Genomic DNA, 21,540 nt, shown 5'->3' on the forward strand with positions numbered 1-21,540 from the left:
CTTATTTATCAGTTGAGTCCAAATGTAACGAGTTCTGTGAAGTGTGATCCAATCGCTACCAGCACTACAATATTTATATTTGAAGAGAGGCTTTAGGTTAGATCCAGGTTGGTCAGATTGAGTTAGACGAAGCCGCCGATAGGGGTCTCTCCTATATCGCTGTACATTGAAACTATTCACGCCTGTACAAGGAATACACTCATTGCTGAATCAAATATGACCCAGACCCTATCTGCATAAACGGATTCCCTAGATCCTGCCTATAGCTCCCATTTAAGGAAGATTTCTATGTCTCGATTGCCGCTGCGCTCGCTGATAGCAGTACATAAACAGCTTGCGACCATCCTGATACAATATCTTTTGGTGATGTATCGTCATGTTTTATTTATATGTTGCAGTCGACTTCCTCACGAATTACTCAGGATTGAAAAATGTTACCAGACAGCACTCCGTCTTCCATTCCAAATGCCACGCTAGAGGGACTCAATTTAATTTCTTTGCCACCGGGACAGTCCTTTTTTGGCAAAGGAACTCACTGCTATTCTATTTCTGGACTGATGCTCAGTGCCTTAGACAAGCAAGGTTGCTGACAACACAGATTACGTTCAGCTCCCGTCACCGCATAGCAGCCCGCAGCCTCGTTAGCTTTGCGGCCGTCTCACCGTCAAACCCATCAAGGATAAAATCCGACCATGCCCAATCCCTCTTCATAACGGATATACGCAGACGCATTCATACTGTCTGTTTCTGTCTGATAACATTTGTTTTGTTATCCGTGGTTTCCCTGAGCTATAACTCTGCCTGATCGGTGGACCCAATATCATAAGTGACCAGCCACATTCGAACTATACTCTATTAGGACGTTGAGCAACTGTGGATTTCCGGACGTTTCTCATCCGAATGGTTGGTGTTATACTCCAGGCTACATTAGTAGTAACAAGACCAAGAAGATTGATTACAAATTCCATGTACTGGCTATGATTTGTTCCATCCCCCGTGACCACTGCAACGAGAAATGTTCACAGATTATTCGTAGATGATCAGCTGATTGCATTCTAACTTTACCTGGTTGTACCCCCAACTTGACAGTGGAGGCAGGTCCCAATATGTCGACTGCATGCGTAAAGGGCATTCCAGACTCCACCAGACCTGGAGACACGGTGAGACTAGGGCTACATCCAATACAGACATGAGAATAATCCAAAAGGAAGTCAAGCGGAGTCTCAAGGAGCGATACACATCCGGCCATTCGAATCTTCCAGGATCAGGATGGCAGCTGTCAACAGCCTCCGGCGGGATACCCCGGGCTCGACATGATACACGCTCGAAAGGGAAGTCACGTCAGAACAGATCTCAAATATTAAAAAAAAGATGCCAAAGCTGGTGATTATGAAGAAAGTATGAAAATAACATCCTGCTTTTCCTCTCAATATTAATAAAACTTAACACTAGTTTGTAGCTACTGACTTGTCGCCATGATGTTTCTTTTTCAGATTTCAAGAGATTATATGTCTTATCATTCGGATTTATTGTCATTACTATTTCTTTGACACTCAAATGGATTTTACCGGATATTGTATGACAGAACAGGAAATTATCAGGTTGATGCCGACATGCGAAGGGATGAGCAACCTTGATGATACCGATTGACAGTCCAAAGCTGTCGGGAATAAGCTTAAAGGCATGATTCTTTGTGAAGCCTCTCTCGCTTTGTGAAGCGAGCTAAGGTAAATCTGCCGGCAATTTTCATTGATGCACTTTTGCAGTAACGGGATTAACTTCACTTAGTCAAACTCTTGCGAGCGACGCCGCCTTATAGACGATATTTTAAGGCACGGCCCACTTTGTAGAGACACTGGTACAAGGAAGACTCCTGGATTGTAGCCGGAAGATGCATCGTTTACGCGGACAGTGAACGTCTGTTCAGGTCAACAACCCATTAGCTTTGCAATAGCATTCCGCGAAGATGACGTCACTGCAGCTGCTGCCCTCTATTTCCCCATCGCTGAATTACAGGCAATGTCGGACAAACATGCGGTTTCGTAATGGATTCAGGCTTTCTAACTGGGGCAGTTATATTCAATCTGGCACATGTCCGAGTGTTGGAAATACTACATAATTGTTCTGAATATTTCTCTCTCTGACTCTATGGTATCATTCATGCTAAAAACAATGCAGGGTCAAAGATAATTGACTTTGAAATAAGCTCAAATGCGTAGAAATAAGTGTCGATGTCCGACTGTCACGTGACTAAAACGTCATCAATATCTTATTCAAATGACCTTGTGAGCTATAAATAGTAACGTCGCGGAATGCTATTGAATACATACGGCTTTGCAATGGAACCAAAACGTCGTTTATCATAGACGATTACCCGGCTGTCGCAAGCAACCTTGTAAGCGAAATAATACTGACAAGGAGGCACAGGGGTGCGATACAAATAACCTAACTGGCTGTCTCTGACAACGACTACAATGGCATTCAGTCATATATCGTGACAACTAGCTTTTGGCGTGAAATATGGATATAAAGTTACTGCCCCGGGTAGTCAATGATACGTCTAAGACATATCGGGTAGGGATATACATGTATGTCGTAAATGTGACCATGGTTTTAGAGATCGCATCGTGTAGTTCGAACAACCACATCCGTTTTCTTCAAACTTCTAAAGTTGAAATCACGTGCATTGTATGGTAACACTAATTTGACTCATGCTCGCATTGATTTTTATAACGCATGCGATCTTTCAATTTTGTTACTGTTGTGTGAAAGAACAAATATATTGAAATCACATTCAGTGTAAAGCTACCCCCAAGTGCCCCAGCCATAGAAAGGCAATTTTTGAAAAAGCGTTCATTTTGCCATGTACTTAAAATAGATCATTGCCACAGAGCACAGAAGGCCCGACACGCTCATGAAACCAGTGGAGACCTGCAACCCTGGATCTGTCTGGCACTGCATTACATTATACTGCAAGAACCTTAAAGGCCTACGCCGTGCGTGTGCACCGTATTTACTTGTGCCACGAGTATGAAAATAAGCACAGTCACTGTACAGTAACCAGACGTTTCAATGTGTAAGTGAACATCTACCTTTAGCGTGTCTGTATCGGCACATAAAGCAGCAACCTTGAAATGTTATTCATTTTGCATTTGTGTTTATATGAGATCTCAAATTCACTTTCAAATTTCAAACGATTGGGAAAAACACTTTTACTGGAACCATGAATCAGAGTCGCACGTTTTTCGGTATAATAGCATCACGCTATCTCATTTCCAAAGCAAAATTGATTTAAAGGAGTTGACGGCTTTTTACTGCAGTGTGTTTGTTCTTCTTCAAGTTCATCAGTAAACTATTTTTCTGAACGTGTTTAATGCTTTTCTAATTTTGTTTCAGCTCTTAGATAGTAGATCCGAGGTTACGTCAACCGCTACTAGTTTAGTGACGAAGTTCCGTTTCTCAATTTCCCTTTTTCAAAATCTCCCTTTTGGGCCTTCCGATGGAAATATTGAGCCGGTGCGATATCCATTTTCTGTATAGCACCGTGGTGAATCAGAACAAAACTGATACTCCGTCAATCAATCATAAATGATATTCGCTTCATAATGTGATAACTAAATTTTCTTATCCGTTTATTTCATCGTGACGAGGCGGTGTGTCGTATTCGGCAAAAACCTTGAAAGGAAATGTTAAAGTTCATCCGGCAATTCCCAAGCGCTAATATATCAACGTGAACCATCTGCGATCGTCGTACTTATTTCGTGTGGTTTCCCCAATTGATTGCTGATCGGGAAGGTATATTGCGACACACGTTTCGTCCGCAAAACGAGATTTCCAATGTCATGAAGTCATTGGGTTCACTATCAAATACACTTACTGCCCAAGATATTAAAGACACCATTCTTGCCGTTTACGTTAAGAACCATTGCAGGAGCACTATACAAAGACTGTCAGAATAACACAAAGACAGAAAGAAGAAACCTGTAAGAAGAGTGCTTGCGAAAAAATATTCTTTTCGCGATCTTGATAGCATTTGTTTGCTTCCGATAGGAAAAAGTGGTGTACTTTGTGCGATTGTTTGCGGGGAAGATTGAAATGCTTCGGATTAATAACGTAATCTTCGGGAATGTCTCTTCAAATAATCAGCTGATTGTTAACTGTCCGCCGTGGCCCCGCTGTAATGTGCCAGGTTGTTTTGTGCAAACACAGACTGTGAATCAGACCAGTGTTTTAGCTGTTGGCCCATTTCATTCAAGTTTCTTTTTTGTACTAAGACTATTAGCATGAGCCAGGTCACAGAAAGTGACAACCGTATGGCCCGCCAAATCCTCATGCTTGATTAACATCGAGCGACACGGTATACGGGTACGCCGGCAAAAAGGCTCATGACAAACCATTGTTCGCCAGCGCGTCCGTTTACCGTGTCGCTCGATGTAACACCGCCTTAGCTCATTTCTAGCTTTTTCCAGATATCTCACATCAAACTGCGGATCGTTCGTTGATTACTGCAAGGATTGTTCACTCCAGATGAGGTTATCAATGTTTTATTGGAAACTACATTGCACTTACCACCATAGTGACAGCTAGGCGGATTGAAGGAATTGGCACTGTAATGTTTTTATGGCCAACTCCCTAGGAATGCTGTTGATTTCGATCCAATGTAGCAAGTTGAGTGACCAGGAAGTATCGCTGGACACACTTTATCCTGATTATCTGAAAGATTGCTGTTTCCATTCAGGCCTTGATGGTTCAACGGTTAGAATGCTGGACATTCTATCTGGTGGTCACGGGTTCTACTCCCCGTAAATCCACTACATTTTCTTTTTTTCCTCTTCATTTTCTCGGTATTTATTCATTCATGTGGAGTAATTGTCATATACCATCAAGAAATATTGCACATAGAAGCTTCACGTTGGATGCATGATTTCCATTGCTTGCCACCAGGTGGCTCTTATTACCGAATTATGTATTTTACTTGAATCCGACTTGAGTCATGCGCCGCGAATCGCAGAACCTATTCCTGTACAGCAGCGCAGCGTAAAATAAGAAAGCCAACGTGTGCGTTGTCGCAATCGCATGCAGTGGGAAGATGCTGGGAGCGAGTGCCAGCAACGACTATCTAGACTCGCCAATGCTGAAGATCATCTCGCAGCGCCATCTGCTTTTTCTGTTCCCCTTGCACGTTATGGCTCAGCCTCGGCGTTCTTCATTCTGCAGTGGTGGCAATGGAAACGCGCGTGGCAGACGACACATCGTACTCGTTCCTTTGCTAAACGCGGGCGTTGTGTTTGTACAAACACGGACCAGAATTTGAGTTTTGCCTTCGATTTTGTTAAGCAAAAAAATCGCATTGGTCTATGAAACCGAAAAAAAGCAGGAAGGATTGTGTCATTAACCACGATATCGATCAAAGGTACAACTTTCCTGTTTTGAGGAAACAAATTGAGGAAAAGGATTTTAACTTTCTTATGGAAAATGGAGTTACAATGTTAGTAATTTTTGTAATTTTGTTGCCAACTGCCGAGTTACGTGGATATAAAAAGGATGAAATAACGTGCCATTAATCGGAATTATCTAAAGGTTTTGTGTGTAGTATATTTTTTGACTCGATAACCAGGGCAATGACTAAGCCAGTGTGATTGAAATAAGGGAGATTCGCGATGCATCGTACTAAATCGTGTGCTGCAAGTTCACTAGCTTCCACAAACAGGGCCAAAAAATCTGTCGGGATCTATGGGGATTAGGTAAATACGATTGAGTGTTTCTACCACAAAGGTAGGTACGACGCAGCCTAACATAAACTCTTGCAGAATTAGATGAGTACGCACATGCAATTGAAGAATAGAAGAATGAAAGATCTTCTACATCTCAAGCAGCCTGGAGCCAATCGGCTGCGCGACCTGTGCGTGGAATGACAGAGGATAACACTCAAGATTGGAGTTTTGATGGTCGAAAGTGTAAAATGCAGGAGTGAATTTAGCTCAACATTACGTTGTAACCCTGATATATATATTCACGTTCTCAAGATTACGTTGTGTCTTTGTCATTGTGATATTCAGAAAGATTGTGATGGGGGTGTGAGATGATTGTGGTAAGGAATACTTACACAGTCGCGGAAGGATGAATGTGTTTTTGCGCGACAGATGTCAATGCGCCATTCAGGAGAATTGCAGTCGGGTTCGTCGTAAAGCATTCGCTTCGGCTGAATGAGAGCTCACTGAGGCTAACTTATTGCTTGGTAGGAACATCTTAAAGAATTGGCAAGTAAGACACCATTAAACCGTGAGTACGTAGAGTGACCACTTGCGGTGGGCTACGGATTCAGGGGTTCTTTTTCACAAATATCAATGCGAGGAACCAAGCCTTCGCGCCAGATAGACTTCGCACCATTAGACTTAAGGAGAGAGTAACAGGCGTACGCTACCCTCATGCCGCTCAACTATTCGACAGGGGACAACCCCCTGGGGTGGATAAACCTCTTCAACACCACAATGATGCCGCAGGTCTCCAATAGCGTCGTCCAAGGCATTGAACCGCCAAGTCACGATATACCTCTGTACATGTTACTAACTGTAACAATTTTATACGTATTGATATTTGTGTTCGGTACTGTTGGGAATATTCTTGTGGCATTTGTGATATGGCGTAACCGGGAAATGAGGAATTCCACCAATGTGTTTCTGATGAACCTGAGCCTGGCGGATCTCTTGGTCTTACTCGTCACGATGCCCACTGCTCTCATGGAGTTACATACGAGGGAGAAATGGTACCTAGGAGAAGCCATGTGTAAGTATCAATTATGTTACTAAAGCCCAGTGGTACGTTGACACAGTGTCGAAACACTCACTCACTCACTCATCCCTCCAGGCATCACGGTCCTAACTTATCTGTATCAACACCTCGCTTACAACTTCAGCACTCGCGGACTACAACATCCATCCAGCAAGTCCGGAATCGTCCCCTTTCGCGATCGCCTCCGATATTCTCCGGTTGCCACTTGTGACTAATGTTGTTTTGTTTCTCGGTCACCCATCCTCCGATAAACCGCTCTGCTCCGAGGACGAATCCGGCGGAACCGCTATCGACGTAGCATATCTGCTGAAGACAGTCACGTCATGCATAAATTGTACTCATTCTTTGCAAGCTGACAGATATTTTAACAATCAGAAATGGCTCATATTATACTTGGCACAGTTTTCAGTAGCCATGAAGTGAAAATTATAGCTTGGCAAACAAGTGCTGGCCGGACTCGGGACACCTCCATACGGACAAACTACTCCATTGCCTGCGGCAACGCGCTCTTGATAAGGGACATTTGGAATGACACAAAAAACTGTATTCTGCAGATGAATGCACCACAATTTCACGTACGAATGAATCCACCTGGTCAATCATTATCCTCAGTGCAGCAATGGGTATCGATACCCAGTTGGTCATCATAACCTGCTGAATAAGGCACGAAGGTGAACGGATCGATTTCTGATGAACCATTCGTCGTCCATACGGGAAAACTTGAAAACCATGAATCTAGTTAATAAACTAGCAGCTGCAGAGCGAATTAGCATTACTTAAATATCAATGTACATGTACCTCTAAGTTTTGGTACGCGCGGCGATTTTGCATCGAATTCCATTTCCTTTCGCTTGCCTGCAACATGTGCGTACACACCGGACGCAGTGGACCGGCCTCGTTCCTCACACTAAGAGACAGTATGAATAGGATGACGAAATGGAAGTGAAGATGTTCAGCGACATAAAAACAGAGTTGTATTTCATTGAGAATCAGCGCTGTCATTTACAATTGGATTTTGATTTCTCGCCTTTGTGCTTTGTTACGAGTCCAGGACGAGTGTTAAAATTGCACACTTAGAGAAACTCAATTTACTGATGACGCATTAAGCCGACTGCTTCGTATGTATTAAGGAATGAACGGGACTAATTTTGATTACGCTACTAACTAATGAATTTATTAGCTCACTTAACGCCGAGATGTTGAAAATTTGAAAGATTACGAGAAGACTAAAGCACTTGGTAAGCACCAGACGGAGACTGCAACAGCACTTTGATGAGGGGTTGAACAACCTGGCCCTATTCTTCTCAAACCTTGCTGTTAAGAGAGCATGTATTTTGTTTCTAACTTCTGCTAATCGTGGTGATAAGTCAAAGTCCTCTACGGAGTATTGGGCTTGTTGGATTATGACATCCAATATCTGTGGTAATCGAAACTATAACGGTCTCCGACGACGCACATGAGACACTTCTTGCCTTTAAGAGCATTAGCATCGAGAACCTCCAGACGCCCCGTCACTTTACCTTGGTCGGGTATGTAATCTACTGACAGGCTGGTACCAGGGGTCGAAGCCGTCACCTCATCGATTCGGTGTTGGACAAAGTAGTCCCGACTATTCGGGTAATACCGGAAGGTGGCATTGAGGAGGTAAAACCTCGCAAATTGATCTGCTACACGAGGTTCGCCTCTGCCGGTGCAGGTGACAGTAAATGGCTGAAGATATTAAGATATTCATATAATCATTATACAAGTTAATAAATGTGTCGATGAGAAGTTGACTCTGACCCTTAATACCCGACGATAGATCGATTTGACCAAATTTATGATTGTAATCAAATTGTCTTTCAAAACAAAAAGGAAAAAGATTGAACTAAAAAAAAAAAATTTAGGATAAGATGTGTGTGTTTGACCTACCTCTTTGTCTAACCAACTCAGTTTCGGCTCTCGGCTAACCAGTTTAAAAGGGGTGAACCATATAGTCGCGAAGGTCAAGGTCGCCTCCCTCCCTCCTGCACGCGCCTTGCACTTGTACTTCCGGTAGGTTCCATCCACCGCAAACGCATCTGACGCCACAGTCTTTGTGCCGATGATGGTGGATGTGTTCTCAAAGGTCTGCCATGTTGCATTCTTGGGGAAGAACATACTTGTCTGTATGACGGGATTGTTGCTGGCATGCGCTATGCATCGGATTGACTGGGCCCATTTCAGTGTCCTGGGAAGAGGGATGAGGTAGTTCCCGTTCGATTCCTGAAAAGGCTGCCCTCTGTAGAGAAAGTCCAATTCATTGTAAACTGTTAGGGCTGGTGTAGCCACCTGGCGGCTGCGAACGTCGAAGAAAGCTCTGATCCTGTAGCTGATATAGTATTTGTGGGGATCGGAACTCGGAAGCAAATAGAAGTAGGCGGAAAAGCGCGTCGCGACAAACACCCCGCTATCGGCCTCAGACCACGGTTTGAAATCCATAGAAACGCCCCAAGTTTTCGTTCTATCATCATTGGTGTTTGAGCTTGGTGAATATCTCACGTTTTGGGCCGTGTAAGGCATAGCTCCATTATTCTCCAACCTTTGCTGAACTGTCAAGCGGTCGCCTTCCCGCCGGATATGCCGCCCGTATTCGTAAACTGAATAGGCTACAGGATTGGCCTTCGCCCCAAACGGCACGCTTAGGAACTCGCCCGGCTGGACAACGTACTCCGGCGCCGGCACTTTGGTCATAACCGGGAAATGGATAGCTCCGTTGAAAATCCTTCCGATTGTTGCTGTATTCACGATGTATTCGATTGTAGTGCAAGGATTGTGGACTAATATCTGAAGGCCTAGGTTCTTGGGGGCATTCTCCATGGTCTCTGCTGTGATGCGGACCAGTGTGGCATTGCCGCTTTTCTGTTGGTAAACTTGGAACTGGTCATCCCCTGAAACAAGCATGCGCCAAATCGTTAGGAAAGGCCCTTTGAGTAAACGATGTGTGCTTGTTATTGAGAGTGAAACTTGGATGGTTGTCGTTTCTTCGTTTACTGCTAAACGACTTCAGGGGTGCAAATGATGTATGGTGTGTTGAAAAGAGCAAATGATATATGGTGTATTAAAAAGTGCAAATGATGTATGGTGTATTGAAAAGAGCAAATGATATGGTGTATTAAAAAGTGCAAATGATGTATGGTGTATTGAAAAGAGCAAATGATATATGGTGTATTAAAAAGTGCAAATGATGTATGGTGTATTGAAAAGAGCAAATGATATATGGTGTATTAAAAAGTGCAAATGATGTATGGTGTATTGAAAAGAGCAAATGATATGTGGTGTATTAAAAAGTGCAAATGATGTATGGTGTATTGAAAAGTGCAAATGATGTATGGTGTATGGTATTTGGTGTATGGAAATCGATGAGAAATGTCGGGAGAAATCGGTGTACTTCAAAGAAAGTGTTCCCCAATCAAAGTCGGATGGATTGCGCTTACTGTTTAATATTTGAAGCTATTTCTTTGTAACGCATTAGAAAGAATGACCAGCTTACCATTCTCCGGTATGTAGTAGTATAAGGCTCTACTTTTAGGCCAGTCCTCATACCAGTATCTTACGTGCCAGTTGACGCTAACTGGATATGCTGACGACACCTTCGCCTCGACCACGAGTGGTCTGTCTGTAAAACTGTAGTCGTGAAACACCGGTGGTGGATATGGACCAACACATCCTTCAAAATCTTGGCCGTACACCTGGAACCAAACGTGAAAACATTGGATTATGCCTACAGTTAGTCGTTTAAGAGCAAAATCAAACCACTTTTAGGGAGTGTTTTGACGATGGAATGAGTAAGGGCAGCAAATGTCCAAACGGTCCTATGATCCAAGATATGTCGTGTGAAATACACCTACCTTGGACCTTGTGACGCTGAGCAGCAAAATGACCACGAAGTAGCCGCGATCCATGTTGACTCCTGTCCTGTTCTCTCCTGGGCCACTCTTGGTTTGAGAGTTCAGAATGAAACAGCCCGTTTCAACCCCAACCTTTGGCGATATCCATTACCTCGTCCCTCGGCGTGAGTCGTTAGATTATAGTCTAACCTCTGCAGTTTGGTTGCTGTAAATCTATGTATGTTTTTGAGCATACAATGTTCATTGACTGAACTTTCAAACCAAAGGTCACCCTGCCGACGAGTTTAATCGTTCACAATAATTTTCATCATTATTGACACAGATAATGCTGGAAATCATTGCCTTTAGAGGAGAATTCGGTTTGTAAGCGAGTGATGTTTGCGAAAACTATTAGAGATGACCAATTTTAATCAGCTGCGAAGTCCTGGTGATTGTACACATCATTGGCCCGGTTTGAAATTAACACAGCTTGGCCATAAAACCGTTCTGTGTAACCTGGCTCCCGCATATGGTCTTTCCTTCTGGCAAGACACTTAAACGCTTTGTCACATGTTCCCGACATTTCATACACAATTAAGCTCAAAGCCGACAGACATGAACAACGAATAGCGACCCTGAGTGATCTAATTAATCGTATCGTCCGCAAGAAAGGTTGTCGCGAGTGGTTTGTGGTCGGGTTAAACGACAGATGTACCATTTTGACAAACAGCGTGTATGCGGGAAGTCTACAGCTCATCAATTTGCGTACCTCTCACCTGCAACAATTACATGGAAATGTACCTTCGCCGGTAGTCATTAATGAACCTCACATTAGTGCCTTCCAATCTTTACATAAACTTATAGTTAACCTGCATTATGGATAATTCATCTTTGCTTTGGAGAAGTAAATAAGTCTTCGTGGCCGCCACTTTTCTCCTGGTGTTCACCGCCAGGGATCATATGTGGCGGTTTCTCATGGTGCGTATTTGCCTTTGAGCGATGACAAGTGATGTCAATTTCGCGGTCACCAATTCAGCCTGACTGAAACATCACCCAGTGACAGTCAGAAGTGACCTGATACAAACGATGTATTGATATTGACGTTGCAAACATCGGCCAAAACTTTTATCAAATTGCAACGCCTGCTCGAGAGCCAAACGTGGTCAGTCAATACTGGAAAGCAAACACAGAAAAAGTGCCTGCCAAAACCATGAAAGGCAAAGGGTCACCAGACACCGGGACAAGGGTTCAATTGGCACTCTTAACTAAGCTAATTTGATCAGAGTAAGGGAAGTCCCCTAGAATGTTCCCAAAGAATCGGATGTTCTAAATGAACGTGATCAATCGGTTGAGAGTAAGGCAAGCGTGCCACACCGGCCGCCAACAGCTGCCCTGAATTGACAATAGACTCGCCAGAGGCCTTTGCGGGCTGGTAAAATTGAGGGGCTGTGAGAAGCCTTTCAACCCCTTCAAGTAAAGTGTATCACTATTGTCCCTTGTCCCTGGATGAGCAATTTGTAAACAAAATCATTGCTATTGTCAGAATACTCAATTTACTTGTACAGAGCAGTATTTTCACTACATTACTAAACCTCGTAGTTCCTAAATTAAATGATTGTGGGTCGAGATGACATAACATCGATTAAGTCCTCGCAATCTTGCTGAGTAGGCCAAATCACCCCTATTTGTCTTTTTAGCATGTGCTTAAAATGTTCTCCAACCCAGTTTCCAAATTGGCTATTAAACTTGGCTATATGTTCTTCGTTTATAGTGAACCCAGACTGTTTTTTAAATGGAAGAACTACATCATGGTTGTTGTCAGTCGATATGAAAACCAGACATTTTATATTAGTTTTGACCGAGATTGAGCCAGTCAGACATTTCAGGGCCCGATATTTTACCAGAGCCCCACGGCTTCAGTCCCGAAGAAAAAAGTTGTAGTCACATATTCAGTGAAAACATGGTGGACTGTTCAGTCAAAGTGGTCACTAATGCACCAACTAAAAGTCAAATTATTGGATTTGGCCTGTTATACGTTTTGTGATGAAACTTTTAACGTGTTGTCTACTTCACTTAAAGTTGATACTCAACAGTCATCCTGCCTGGTAAGCACCTCATTCACCGCTTATTAGTTAAAACCAATCGATCAGCGATAGATGAGGCATTAACTCTCTCCTGGGCGAAATATCACGGAGACTCTGGTTGCGGTTCGAAATTTTTCCGATTTATATGGTGGCGGCGGCGGATCCTGATGTCGATTTTTACGCATCCGTAAATTTGCATACGAACCACTGTACTCCACTGCACTCCACCACGCCACCTCTCCGGTGTATAGCGCCGGGCACCTTGAAACTCACCAATTCGGCAACACTTGAAACAACACTAAATCGACATCAGGAGCCTTTTCCGAATATAAATACTTTGAATGCTAGTTTTGGCTTTATTGTATTTGTTTCGTGCGAAAACCATTCACGAAATTACCAATTAACAATCAGGCAGATAAGAAATATTTATATTACTTAAAGCTAACGATGCTGCGAAAAGATGCATTGAGCGAAAGACGCTGGGAAAATATCGAAGCTGTACTATGAGTGTGTGGAAAGGCTTCAAAGCTTTGGTTGCTTTTTTTGTGCTTTAAAGATTGTCACGCTGACAGAAGATTCACTAAATTATTGTTTCGTCTTTTACAATAGTTCAACTACGATTTGTCACTATTTTGTTTGATGATAATCACGTCAGAAGCGGATAATTAATTGCTTTTTGAGTGTGTGCCCGTTGTTTCAGCAGATAATTGAAAATATCGGTTACGGGAATTTTCTATCCATATTTCATGAAGTTGCAAGGTGTTTAGACAACATTGTAAAACATGATGATTCAATCCATATTTATGAATGCTGAAGTGTCAGAGTTGTGAGCTGCGGTGCATTTCTCATTGGTTTTTTGCACAGATCTGCAGACAAAGGACTCAGAATCAGCTTCGGATAATCTGTATTTCCTTCTTCTTTTCTTCTCACCAATATTCATGAAATATGGATAGAAAATTCCCGTAACCGATATAGAAGTTGCACGAAATATTGGTGGACCAATTGCACGTACACTGCACCACATTGCCGCGACAAATTTGTTCGGCAATCCATTGCGGGTACAAATTGCCGGGCGAATTTGTCCCATCAAGCTTGATGGTTCAAATTGTCCCATCGCCCGGCTTGTTAAAAGCTCGGCTTTGTCGTGGTGTACGCGCTAATGGATCGGCAATTAGCTAGTTATATGGTTCGGCGACAGGTGGCGCTTTCGAAATGGCGCTTTCTGCGTATTGTTTGCGCGCCATCTGTTGCCGGATTTATAACTAGCTGCAGCGCTGGTGTACGCGCTTGGTGGATTTTCGATGGGGCATTGGTTCGCGAACCAAGATTGGTAGTCAATTTTCAGGTGGTGTACGGACACCTTGCTCGGTGCATGACGAGTGCCTAGCCCCGCAAGGTGTTCATTACCCTGGCAAAGACATGTCTACGACATGACCTCATTCACATGGTATTGTACTTGCACTGGCACACGTTAAACCAAACTTACTTTTTCGTCAAGTGACTTGCCTCAGGTTACTAGCGGCGTTTGAGTGTCGAACCCGGACGATCCCTCGAGGGTTGACCATGAAAACTGAAAACTACCACGAAAACCGTTTCACTTCGGAATACAATCCTTCTGTATAAAAGTTGCAAAACTGCAATTATAAAAACACGTTTTATTTTAAAAGCTTGATTCTAATTTCTACTGTCTTCATTTACAGAACAACAACAGTAAAATCTTTCATTTCGTCCTTGACATTTTGCTTGGGTTAAACTTTGGTATTCTCTGTGAGTTCTCTAGTTTCATGAGACATGCCAGTAGGCGTGCTGGCATGATACTTAAATTTGCCTTTGGATTGATGACACCAGAAAGTAATTCAAATAATGGTATGCAGGCAGCTGGAGACACCGCCAAGCCACTGAATATCTCACTGTTCAAGTAATGACTTTGAATAATAAGTAGCCACAGCGTGAGAATAAAAGCTTAGAATTGAGGAAAGATTTCACACTTTTATGATTGGTTGTGATCTTTGTAATCAACTCCAATACCATTTAACTTTTGCATTATCAAGTAACTTTAAAATCCTCATTTCGACCACCTGGTGTGGTAAATATCGCTTGCACTAAGACCTCTTTTACGACTCTTGACTGGAGTGGAAACTGTCTTGTCAGTCATCCGCTGTAAATTTCAAGGTTGTCCCCATCTTTCAGTGTATCCATACGGTAGACAGCTGTCTTTCGGCTTTTCCAAACAATGAGGGTAGGACACGGCAGAAATATCGGCCCGGTTGATCAATGCTTTATGAGTAAAGCGACCGCTTCTAAACTTAGGAAAACCCTTGGGTTCCGCTAAGACCTGGCGAACCTTAGTTCCAAGTATCAGCCAAGGATTTGACGGGCGGGCCTTTTATTTAACCCCAATTACATGCAGAAAGAGACGATGGAGGGTGTACTATTGATGGAAAGTCTTTAATCTGCGAGCATCGTTTTAAGTTCTCCTAGCACGAGCGAGAACGGCGCCAAGTTGATTCTGCTTTTAATCGAGGCACCAGAGTGGATGGAGATCTTGATGAAATTGCATCCTTTTTTAATGAACCTCGACCCCTAGATGCCAATCCTTGTAAGGATGCCGAGAATATCCGTTCTCTCCTAAAAATTGCCGAAAAACCGAGGCGCCGGAAGCTTTTTAGCTGTTGACATTACTGACAAACCAAGAGAGACCATGGTCGCCGCGTGCATGCCGTCGTAAAGAGTATATGTCCTTGGATAGAGTGTCCCGGCTTAGCAGTCGCCATTCTAAAAAGATAATGGAAAGACAACTTCGACTTAAAACTTTATCCACTCCGAGGATTATCTAGTGACATTTCAATCCACTTTCTAAAACGTCATCAGCCACGATCGTGAATCGTGAATCACTCTCCAAGCAAGCAGCTTACTGTACAAGGCAGTATGTCCTTATTCTTTTAAGAGTTCGCTATGTCATTTGCGTATTGCCGATTAGTACACTGGGGAAGAAAAGAGGCGAGGAGTTTGAGCCCGTTTTTAATGAAAGTAATTCTCGGCAGCTCAAGGCACAATTCCACAGGAACGTTTACCACGGTGGTCGCCGCAGCAGCCACTATCATCTACACTCCGGACGCAGTGGACCGGCCTCGTTCCTCATACGCGAGTTTTGTCAACATGTTCAGCATGCATACCAAATCTACATCTATCTCTAAAGTAGTCTGCGCCAGAGTTTTAATAGGAAATGAGAAAGTACATTTTCGTAGGAGGTTAAAAAATGGAGAAGAAGGCTTAACGCCGGCTGTTAGATGGAAATTCACTTAACTCTCTCCCCGTGTATTCCCGGTTCATCTAATTTCAATTTCCGGGATTGTTTTTGTTCATACACTTCAAAATTCCGAACACGAAAGAACCTGTGAGGATGTGTGACATCATCATCATCATACAGATCCGAAAGCTTGGTTTCTGAAAAAAGAGTGACCGATTTTGCACCGCGGCTATTCGGGCGTAGTCTTATATTCATGAGAAAACTCAGGTATAAGTTTTCTCCGCCCGTGGTCACACTGGCGGTTTAATACGAATTGAATGGTTATGAAGCGACGCCGTTCCATAGAGCAGGAGGATATATCGTCAGATCGCCTCATCAACAAGATTTCTCGTTAACTTTGTCAATTATGTTCCAGGCCGGCAAGCTTCAATCAAATGTCTATTATCTGTTACGGTATCAGCGTATCAAAAAGATCAGAATCACTCGGAGAGAAGATGTATCGTCATTGGTTAAAGGCAATGTTCAGTGAGCAATTCATCCGGCTTGGAGTCCCCTGGGCGCAGTTTCCCAATGTCACCTCCACCACCTGGAGAGCATCTTGATGGATGCGCACTTTCTCTTCCTGTCAGTATTTCCTCAGAGGATTCGCTGCTAATGCTGCAGACTCTTTCACCAGTCTCGTGACCCTCCGCCGAGGTGGAGGATCGAGGTTACCGGGACTACTAATGCTGCTGGCGTCAGGGGGAAGAGCTCTCTTAGCCTTCACATTGTCTCCAGGCCATTACTCTATTCTTCGAAGTATTCTTACTGGCTACGTTGAAAGTGGAAATATTTATATTTAGTTGTATGACCCATTTTCAAACTCCCAGCGGACTATTGGTTTTTGTGTCTGAAATGTTCAAATGGCGACAAAATAGAAGCAGATGACATACTAGTTCATTTTTAGGGCAATTCCCTTCAAACACTGGAATAGAAAGGTCAGGTAAAAGATACATGTAATTATTGTTATCCATCGTAGATTAGATTGGTCGATACTCAATCCGTAGTAGCATACAGTACGCCCGGGCAAGTCCATATCACGTCATATTGATATTCCGGTAACTATACCAGCACTAATCTTGCTAATTATTCCAGTATCGGGCTCATCCTCTGTCATGACAATCGTTATCAAGCGAGGCAGAGCCATAAAGACAGTAACATGTTACCAACAACGATGGGTTTTTCGAATCGGTTCCCCAAATCCGCCCCCCGTCATAATCTAGAATACAAAGCCAAACTAGTCGGGGAATCTGCACCTTCGGATTAGAATCACATCACTGCCGTCCCCCTGCTCTCCTCACACGTTCTGATGATAAATTATGCAGGAGGCAAGTCTGAGGAGAGACCTGTGCGACACCCTTTAGCACCTCGAGAGCAGCTAATGAGGACTGAACAGAAGCCTGTCTTGTATCGATTCGCTACTTTCAATAATTGCCCATTGACACGGGCGGGTTGTTTGGTATGCGCCGAGACAGAAAGCGACAATAGGCGAGGCTTACCGATGATCTGCATTATGCACGCTCGTACATGTATATATTGAATCATATCGCCCACTCAGTCAAGCCAAAGCAAATTCCTTTACTGCGCCCAATGATCACTTGGGGACAACCAATGGAAGCTTCTCAGTCATGCCTAAATTGTCTCCTTTTTTAACTTGTTACCGAGCGAGGAGCCTGGAATGATGAAGTTGCTGTCGTTCCTCCTGGGATCACTCTTGGCTTTGTTCGCTCAGGATGTGGCGAATCTTTATAGTTACATGTGATCTTTGTTCATTTATCACAGAGTACAATAGTTTTATTCAGTGTTTCGTTCTTTCTGTGACCTCAGTGAGGTTTGGTGGCTCATGATGTTGCGTGTCTTGTAGTTATCTGCTCATCCATCACACATAAAGTACAAATGGTTTTAGTCAGTGTGGAACTAATCCGTCAGCGACCCATTGACGTCAATTTGATACAGTTTTATACCCCAGGACATGCTGTTGACTTGCCAGTCACCTGACGTGACAAGTTCGTATCTCTACATCTATATCAATCACCAGTCTCCAGCCGTAAGCCGACAAGTCCGTGTCTCTACATATCAATCACCAGTTTCCAGCCGAGTTGCATGAATATTGCAAGGCCATGTCTCTCGCGGTGATTAGTTGAGTAATGAGAATTCCTCTCCTGACACCACTACAACAACCTGTTGGAACGCTGCTGGGACGAGTCACAGCCACAACATGGTCCTCACGATTAGCCACGCAATTAACCATGTGATTATATAATGCCAGCGAACTGTGTGCATCGTGAGTCGTCATTTATATAGTGAACTGGTGTCGGAAAGAGACATGTCAGCATTGGTGAGATTCATTCGTTAGAGGAATTCATATTACCTCGCTCGCGGTCTTTGTTTATCTCATCAAGCAAGACCACGCGGCGCCAAAAGTTTTGGACGGAAGTTGAGGTCTACCCGAGTTGTCTTGATTAGATAAGAGAGGACCGACAGCGTGGTATCAGTTTTTGTTCCAAACACGCTGAAAGTCAACATTTGCCATAATATCAAACCAAGGTCCTTGGTTTCGACATCAAGCACCGCTATATTTGTATTTTGTGATCCTGTCAAGTTGTCTTCGAAACATAAACGAGCAAATCAGCGGAAAGTTCGTTGTGGACTTGCTCCAGACAGACGCTACTTTCACGAGCAGCAATTTAGGACTTCCGGTCGGTATCTGACCAACGAAAAGACACTTATCAATGAATGTGTCATATGAGTTCGAGGCAGAGCATTGCCGTGGTCGAGTAGAGGTGTCCGGATTGGCCAGTTCTTCCAAAACTCGTTCATTTCGCCATCTTTCTCGTTTCAGGTAAAGCCGTGCCTTTCATCGAGAATGCCGTAGCGGACGCCAGCGTTTTGACCATCCTCGCCATCAGCCTGGAGCGTTACTATGCCATCTGTCATCCATTTCGTGCCCAGTACATGTGCACTCCGACAAGATCAGTCAAAATTCTTGCCGTCGTTTGGATCATCGCAGCAGCAGTCGCCATTCCTTTTATCTTCTACGCAGCTTTACGTTACGAAGAATTTTACGACGGGACAAAGGCTCACGCTTGCTCAACAGCGTTCACTGATCAAAAAGGCAGAGTTTATATTTTGTGTAGCACAGCATTATTTTTCGTCATGCCGTTGATTTTGCTATCCCTACTTTACAGCATTATCATAAAGCGGCTCGTTTACGACGCCAAAGCGTTGCTTGACGGCGACGTCAACAGTGCGTCTGCGCAAAAGACCAGACGACAGGTTGTTTACATGCTCATCTCCATCAAAGTGCTTTTCTTCGTGTGCATGCTGCCGTTTCGGGTGTTCAGTATCTTTATGATTTACACCCCAATGGACAAGCTAGCAGACTTAGGACTAGAGGGGTACTTGAATATTCTATGTTTTTCCAGGATAATGTTTTATATGAACAGTGCGGGCAATCCGATCATGTACAACGTCCTTAGTACGAAGTTTCGGAATGCCTTCAAGAGGGCGCTCGGGTGTTCCAAAGACAGACGACTTGAGCGCCGCCTGACGTTGTCCACGTACTATAGTGCCGCCCGACAGACCCCTAACCATGAGTCCACGGGGGACACAGAAAGTACCATGTGTCTATGACATATGCTATGCTGCCACCCTAGTTGTATCAGACTCTAGCAAAAGAAAAAACACGGATCGTCCTTCGGAATTGCACCTATTTAGAGGCATTGATGATATCATACCAATAAAAAGTGTTCAAGATGATAGGTGAAGGCCTTACAGTATTTCACAACTTACTATTTCTGCACCAAATAATCAGAATCTGGATGTAAGCAGGCCGCGTTGGAATAGCCTTGTACGAGTGAACACATTCCCGCCGGCAGGCTTGGATCTTTTTCAACGTTTATCCGGCACACCGGTCGGAGTATAATATTATCGATGATACTCATATAAAGAGCAATGTCGTCATCGTCATATCATCATCATCATCATCATCGTCATCATCGTTGTCATCGTCATCGTCATTGGTCATTTTCATCTTCTTCGTCGTCGTCATTTTCATCGATAATCGTCATCCTCATCGTCATTGTTGCCGTCATCGTCTGGCCTCCAGCAGCATCATGGCTCTTTTACGAATAAGAGCAGCAAAGATCCATCTTCACATCAAGTCAAGATTTTCTTTTTCAGTTCAATGTTTCTCCAAATGTCTCTTTAAATTTCGACAACATTTAAATTTTCATTATCATTTACATTATCCTTTACATTTTTATCGTTCATATTTTCATTATTGACATTTTCATTATCTGTTTACATTTTACATTTCCATTATCAATCAGATTGTCATTATCAATTACATTTTCATCCTCTTTTACATATACATTGTCAGCATCATTTAGTACATTCTCATTTTCCAGTTCATCCCCACCATAATTTTACCTATCTATCTGAAATATTTTGTCTTATAAAACAGTTCATGAGATACGATGCTGGGTCCCATTGTTTAGATCGTCTTTTGACATTGAGATTGTTAAATTAGGTGTGGCAGCCCCCTTGTACTCATAGAGGCTGAGTAGTTATCAAAACTGTTTTGTGCCTCGTTCGAGACCGACAGAGGTCAATACTAAATCTATGTATATTCGGGTATTTGTGAAGTTTCGAAATAAAAGTTGCTAATTTCATTCAGTGTTTGTCTTTTTGTGTACCGCCAAATGTACACAATCTTTGGTATTAAAAACAAGTCGATAATGGCTTTGAACTAGCTGCAATTGCATCATCTGTGCTGTCTCTCCGATCAGAGTTTACACAGGCGACCCTGGCTATCCTCGGACCAGTTGATCCGGTGTTAAAGTTTGAAATGTCCTACGATGTAATGTCCGGGAAACAAAGAATTGTATTATTCGCTTCAATCTCTAAGCTATTGCCGGTCATGATCTCAATGGAACCATATACATGTACCATGATCCGTCAGAATACACTAAGACAGGACACTTTTTCCAGGGGGACATTTTCTACCTCTACACTGGCCGCTGTCGTCAGCATAACAAGTGTATCTCGGCTTGTTGTGTCATTGTCTTTCACTCTAACAGGCTGTGCCCTTGTCTTTCACTCTAACAGGCTGTGCCCTTGTCTTTCACTTCCTGGGCTGGTGATTTGTTGTCTGCATTTGAGACACAAAGGCCAACTGGGATCGCTGCCCAGGGTGTGTCTCATTGTCTCTACGGGTTGCCTGTGGTCGAGGCACATATCTTGGCGAGATGTGCCATTGTCTCTGCATGTTGCCAGCTTGTTTTGTCTGAGACACATTGGCCAACAACCAGGTATTATTTTCGGGCTGTGTGTGACATTGTCCGCGTATGATAAATCATTGGCACAAGAAATATACATCTCTTCAAATGGTGGTTCTATTTACCCATATGACCTGATAGATGACATAAAGTCAACATCCGCAATCAAATTCCAAGTATTTATTTCTACTAAACTGGGACACTACTACATGAACATCGGCAAAACATTTTTTATCAGCTTTCGTATA

At 43.2% G+C, this 21,540-nt stretch overlaps 2 protein-coding genes across 2 annotated transcripts; one reads left to right on the forward strand and one right to left on the reverse strand.

Moving 5' to 3' along the window:
- Positions 1–5,231: 5,231 nt before the first annotated feature.
- Positions 5,232–10,780, reverse strand: LOC135488964 (uncharacterized). Its single transcript, XM_064773978.1, has 4 exons — positions 10,662–10,780; positions 10,304–10,502; positions 8,704–9,701; positions 5,232–8,502 (listed from the first exon to the last, which is right to left on the reverse strand). Exons 1-4 carry the CDS (start codon positions 10,713–10,715, stop codon positions 8,194–8,196), a joined length of 1,560 nt encoding a protein of 519 aa, XP_064630048.1. The 5' UTR covers positions 10,716–10,780; the 3' UTR covers positions 5,232–8,193.
- LOC135488967 (QRFP-like peptide receptor) lies at positions 6,706–20,643 on the forward strand. The gene is made up of 2 exons (XM_064773982.1): positions 6,706–6,786; positions 18,856–20,643. The coding sequence occupies exons 1-2, from the start codon at positions 6,726–6,728 to the stop codon at positions 19,644–19,646; spliced, it is 852 nt and encodes a 283-aa protein (XP_064630052.1). The 5' UTR covers positions 6,706–6,725; the 3' UTR covers positions 19,647–20,643.
- The last annotated feature ends 897 nt before the right edge of the window (positions 20,644–21,540 follow it).

The sequence above is a fragment of the Lineus longissimus genome, chromosome 6 (genome assembly GCF_910592395.1).
Source record: "Lineus longissimus chromosome 6, tnLinLong1.2, whole genome shotgun sequence".
Taxonomy (NCBI): Eukaryota; Metazoa; Nemertea; class Pilidiophora; order Heteronemertea; family Lineidae; genus Lineus; species Lineus longissimus.

What these genes read in the sequence shown, in the direction of transcription:
- LOC135488967 (XM_064773982.1), top strand. Translation starts at nt 6,726, where the DNA reads ATGCCCACTGCTCTCATGGAGTTACATACGAGGGAGAAATGGTACCTA. An exon ending in GTACCTAGGAGAAGCCATGT is followed by an intron (nt 6,787 to 18,855) that starts GTAAGTATCAAT and finishes TTCTCGTTTCAG; the next exon opens with GTAAAGCCGTGCCTTTCATC.
- LOC135488964 (XM_064773978.1), bottom strand. Translation starts at nt 10,715, where the DNA reads ATGGATCGCGGCTACTTCGTGGTCATTTTGCTGCTCAGCGTCACAAGG. An exon ending in TCAGCGTCACAAGGTCCAAG is followed by an intron (nt 10,503 to 10,661) that starts GTAGGTGTATTT and finishes GTTTGGTTCCAG; the next exon opens with GTGTACGGCCAAGATTTTGA. An exon ending in CTACTACATACCGGAGAATG is followed by an intron (nt 9,702 to 10,303) that starts GTAAGCTGGTCA and finishes TGCTTGTTTCAG; the next exon opens with GGGATGACCAGTTCCAAGTT.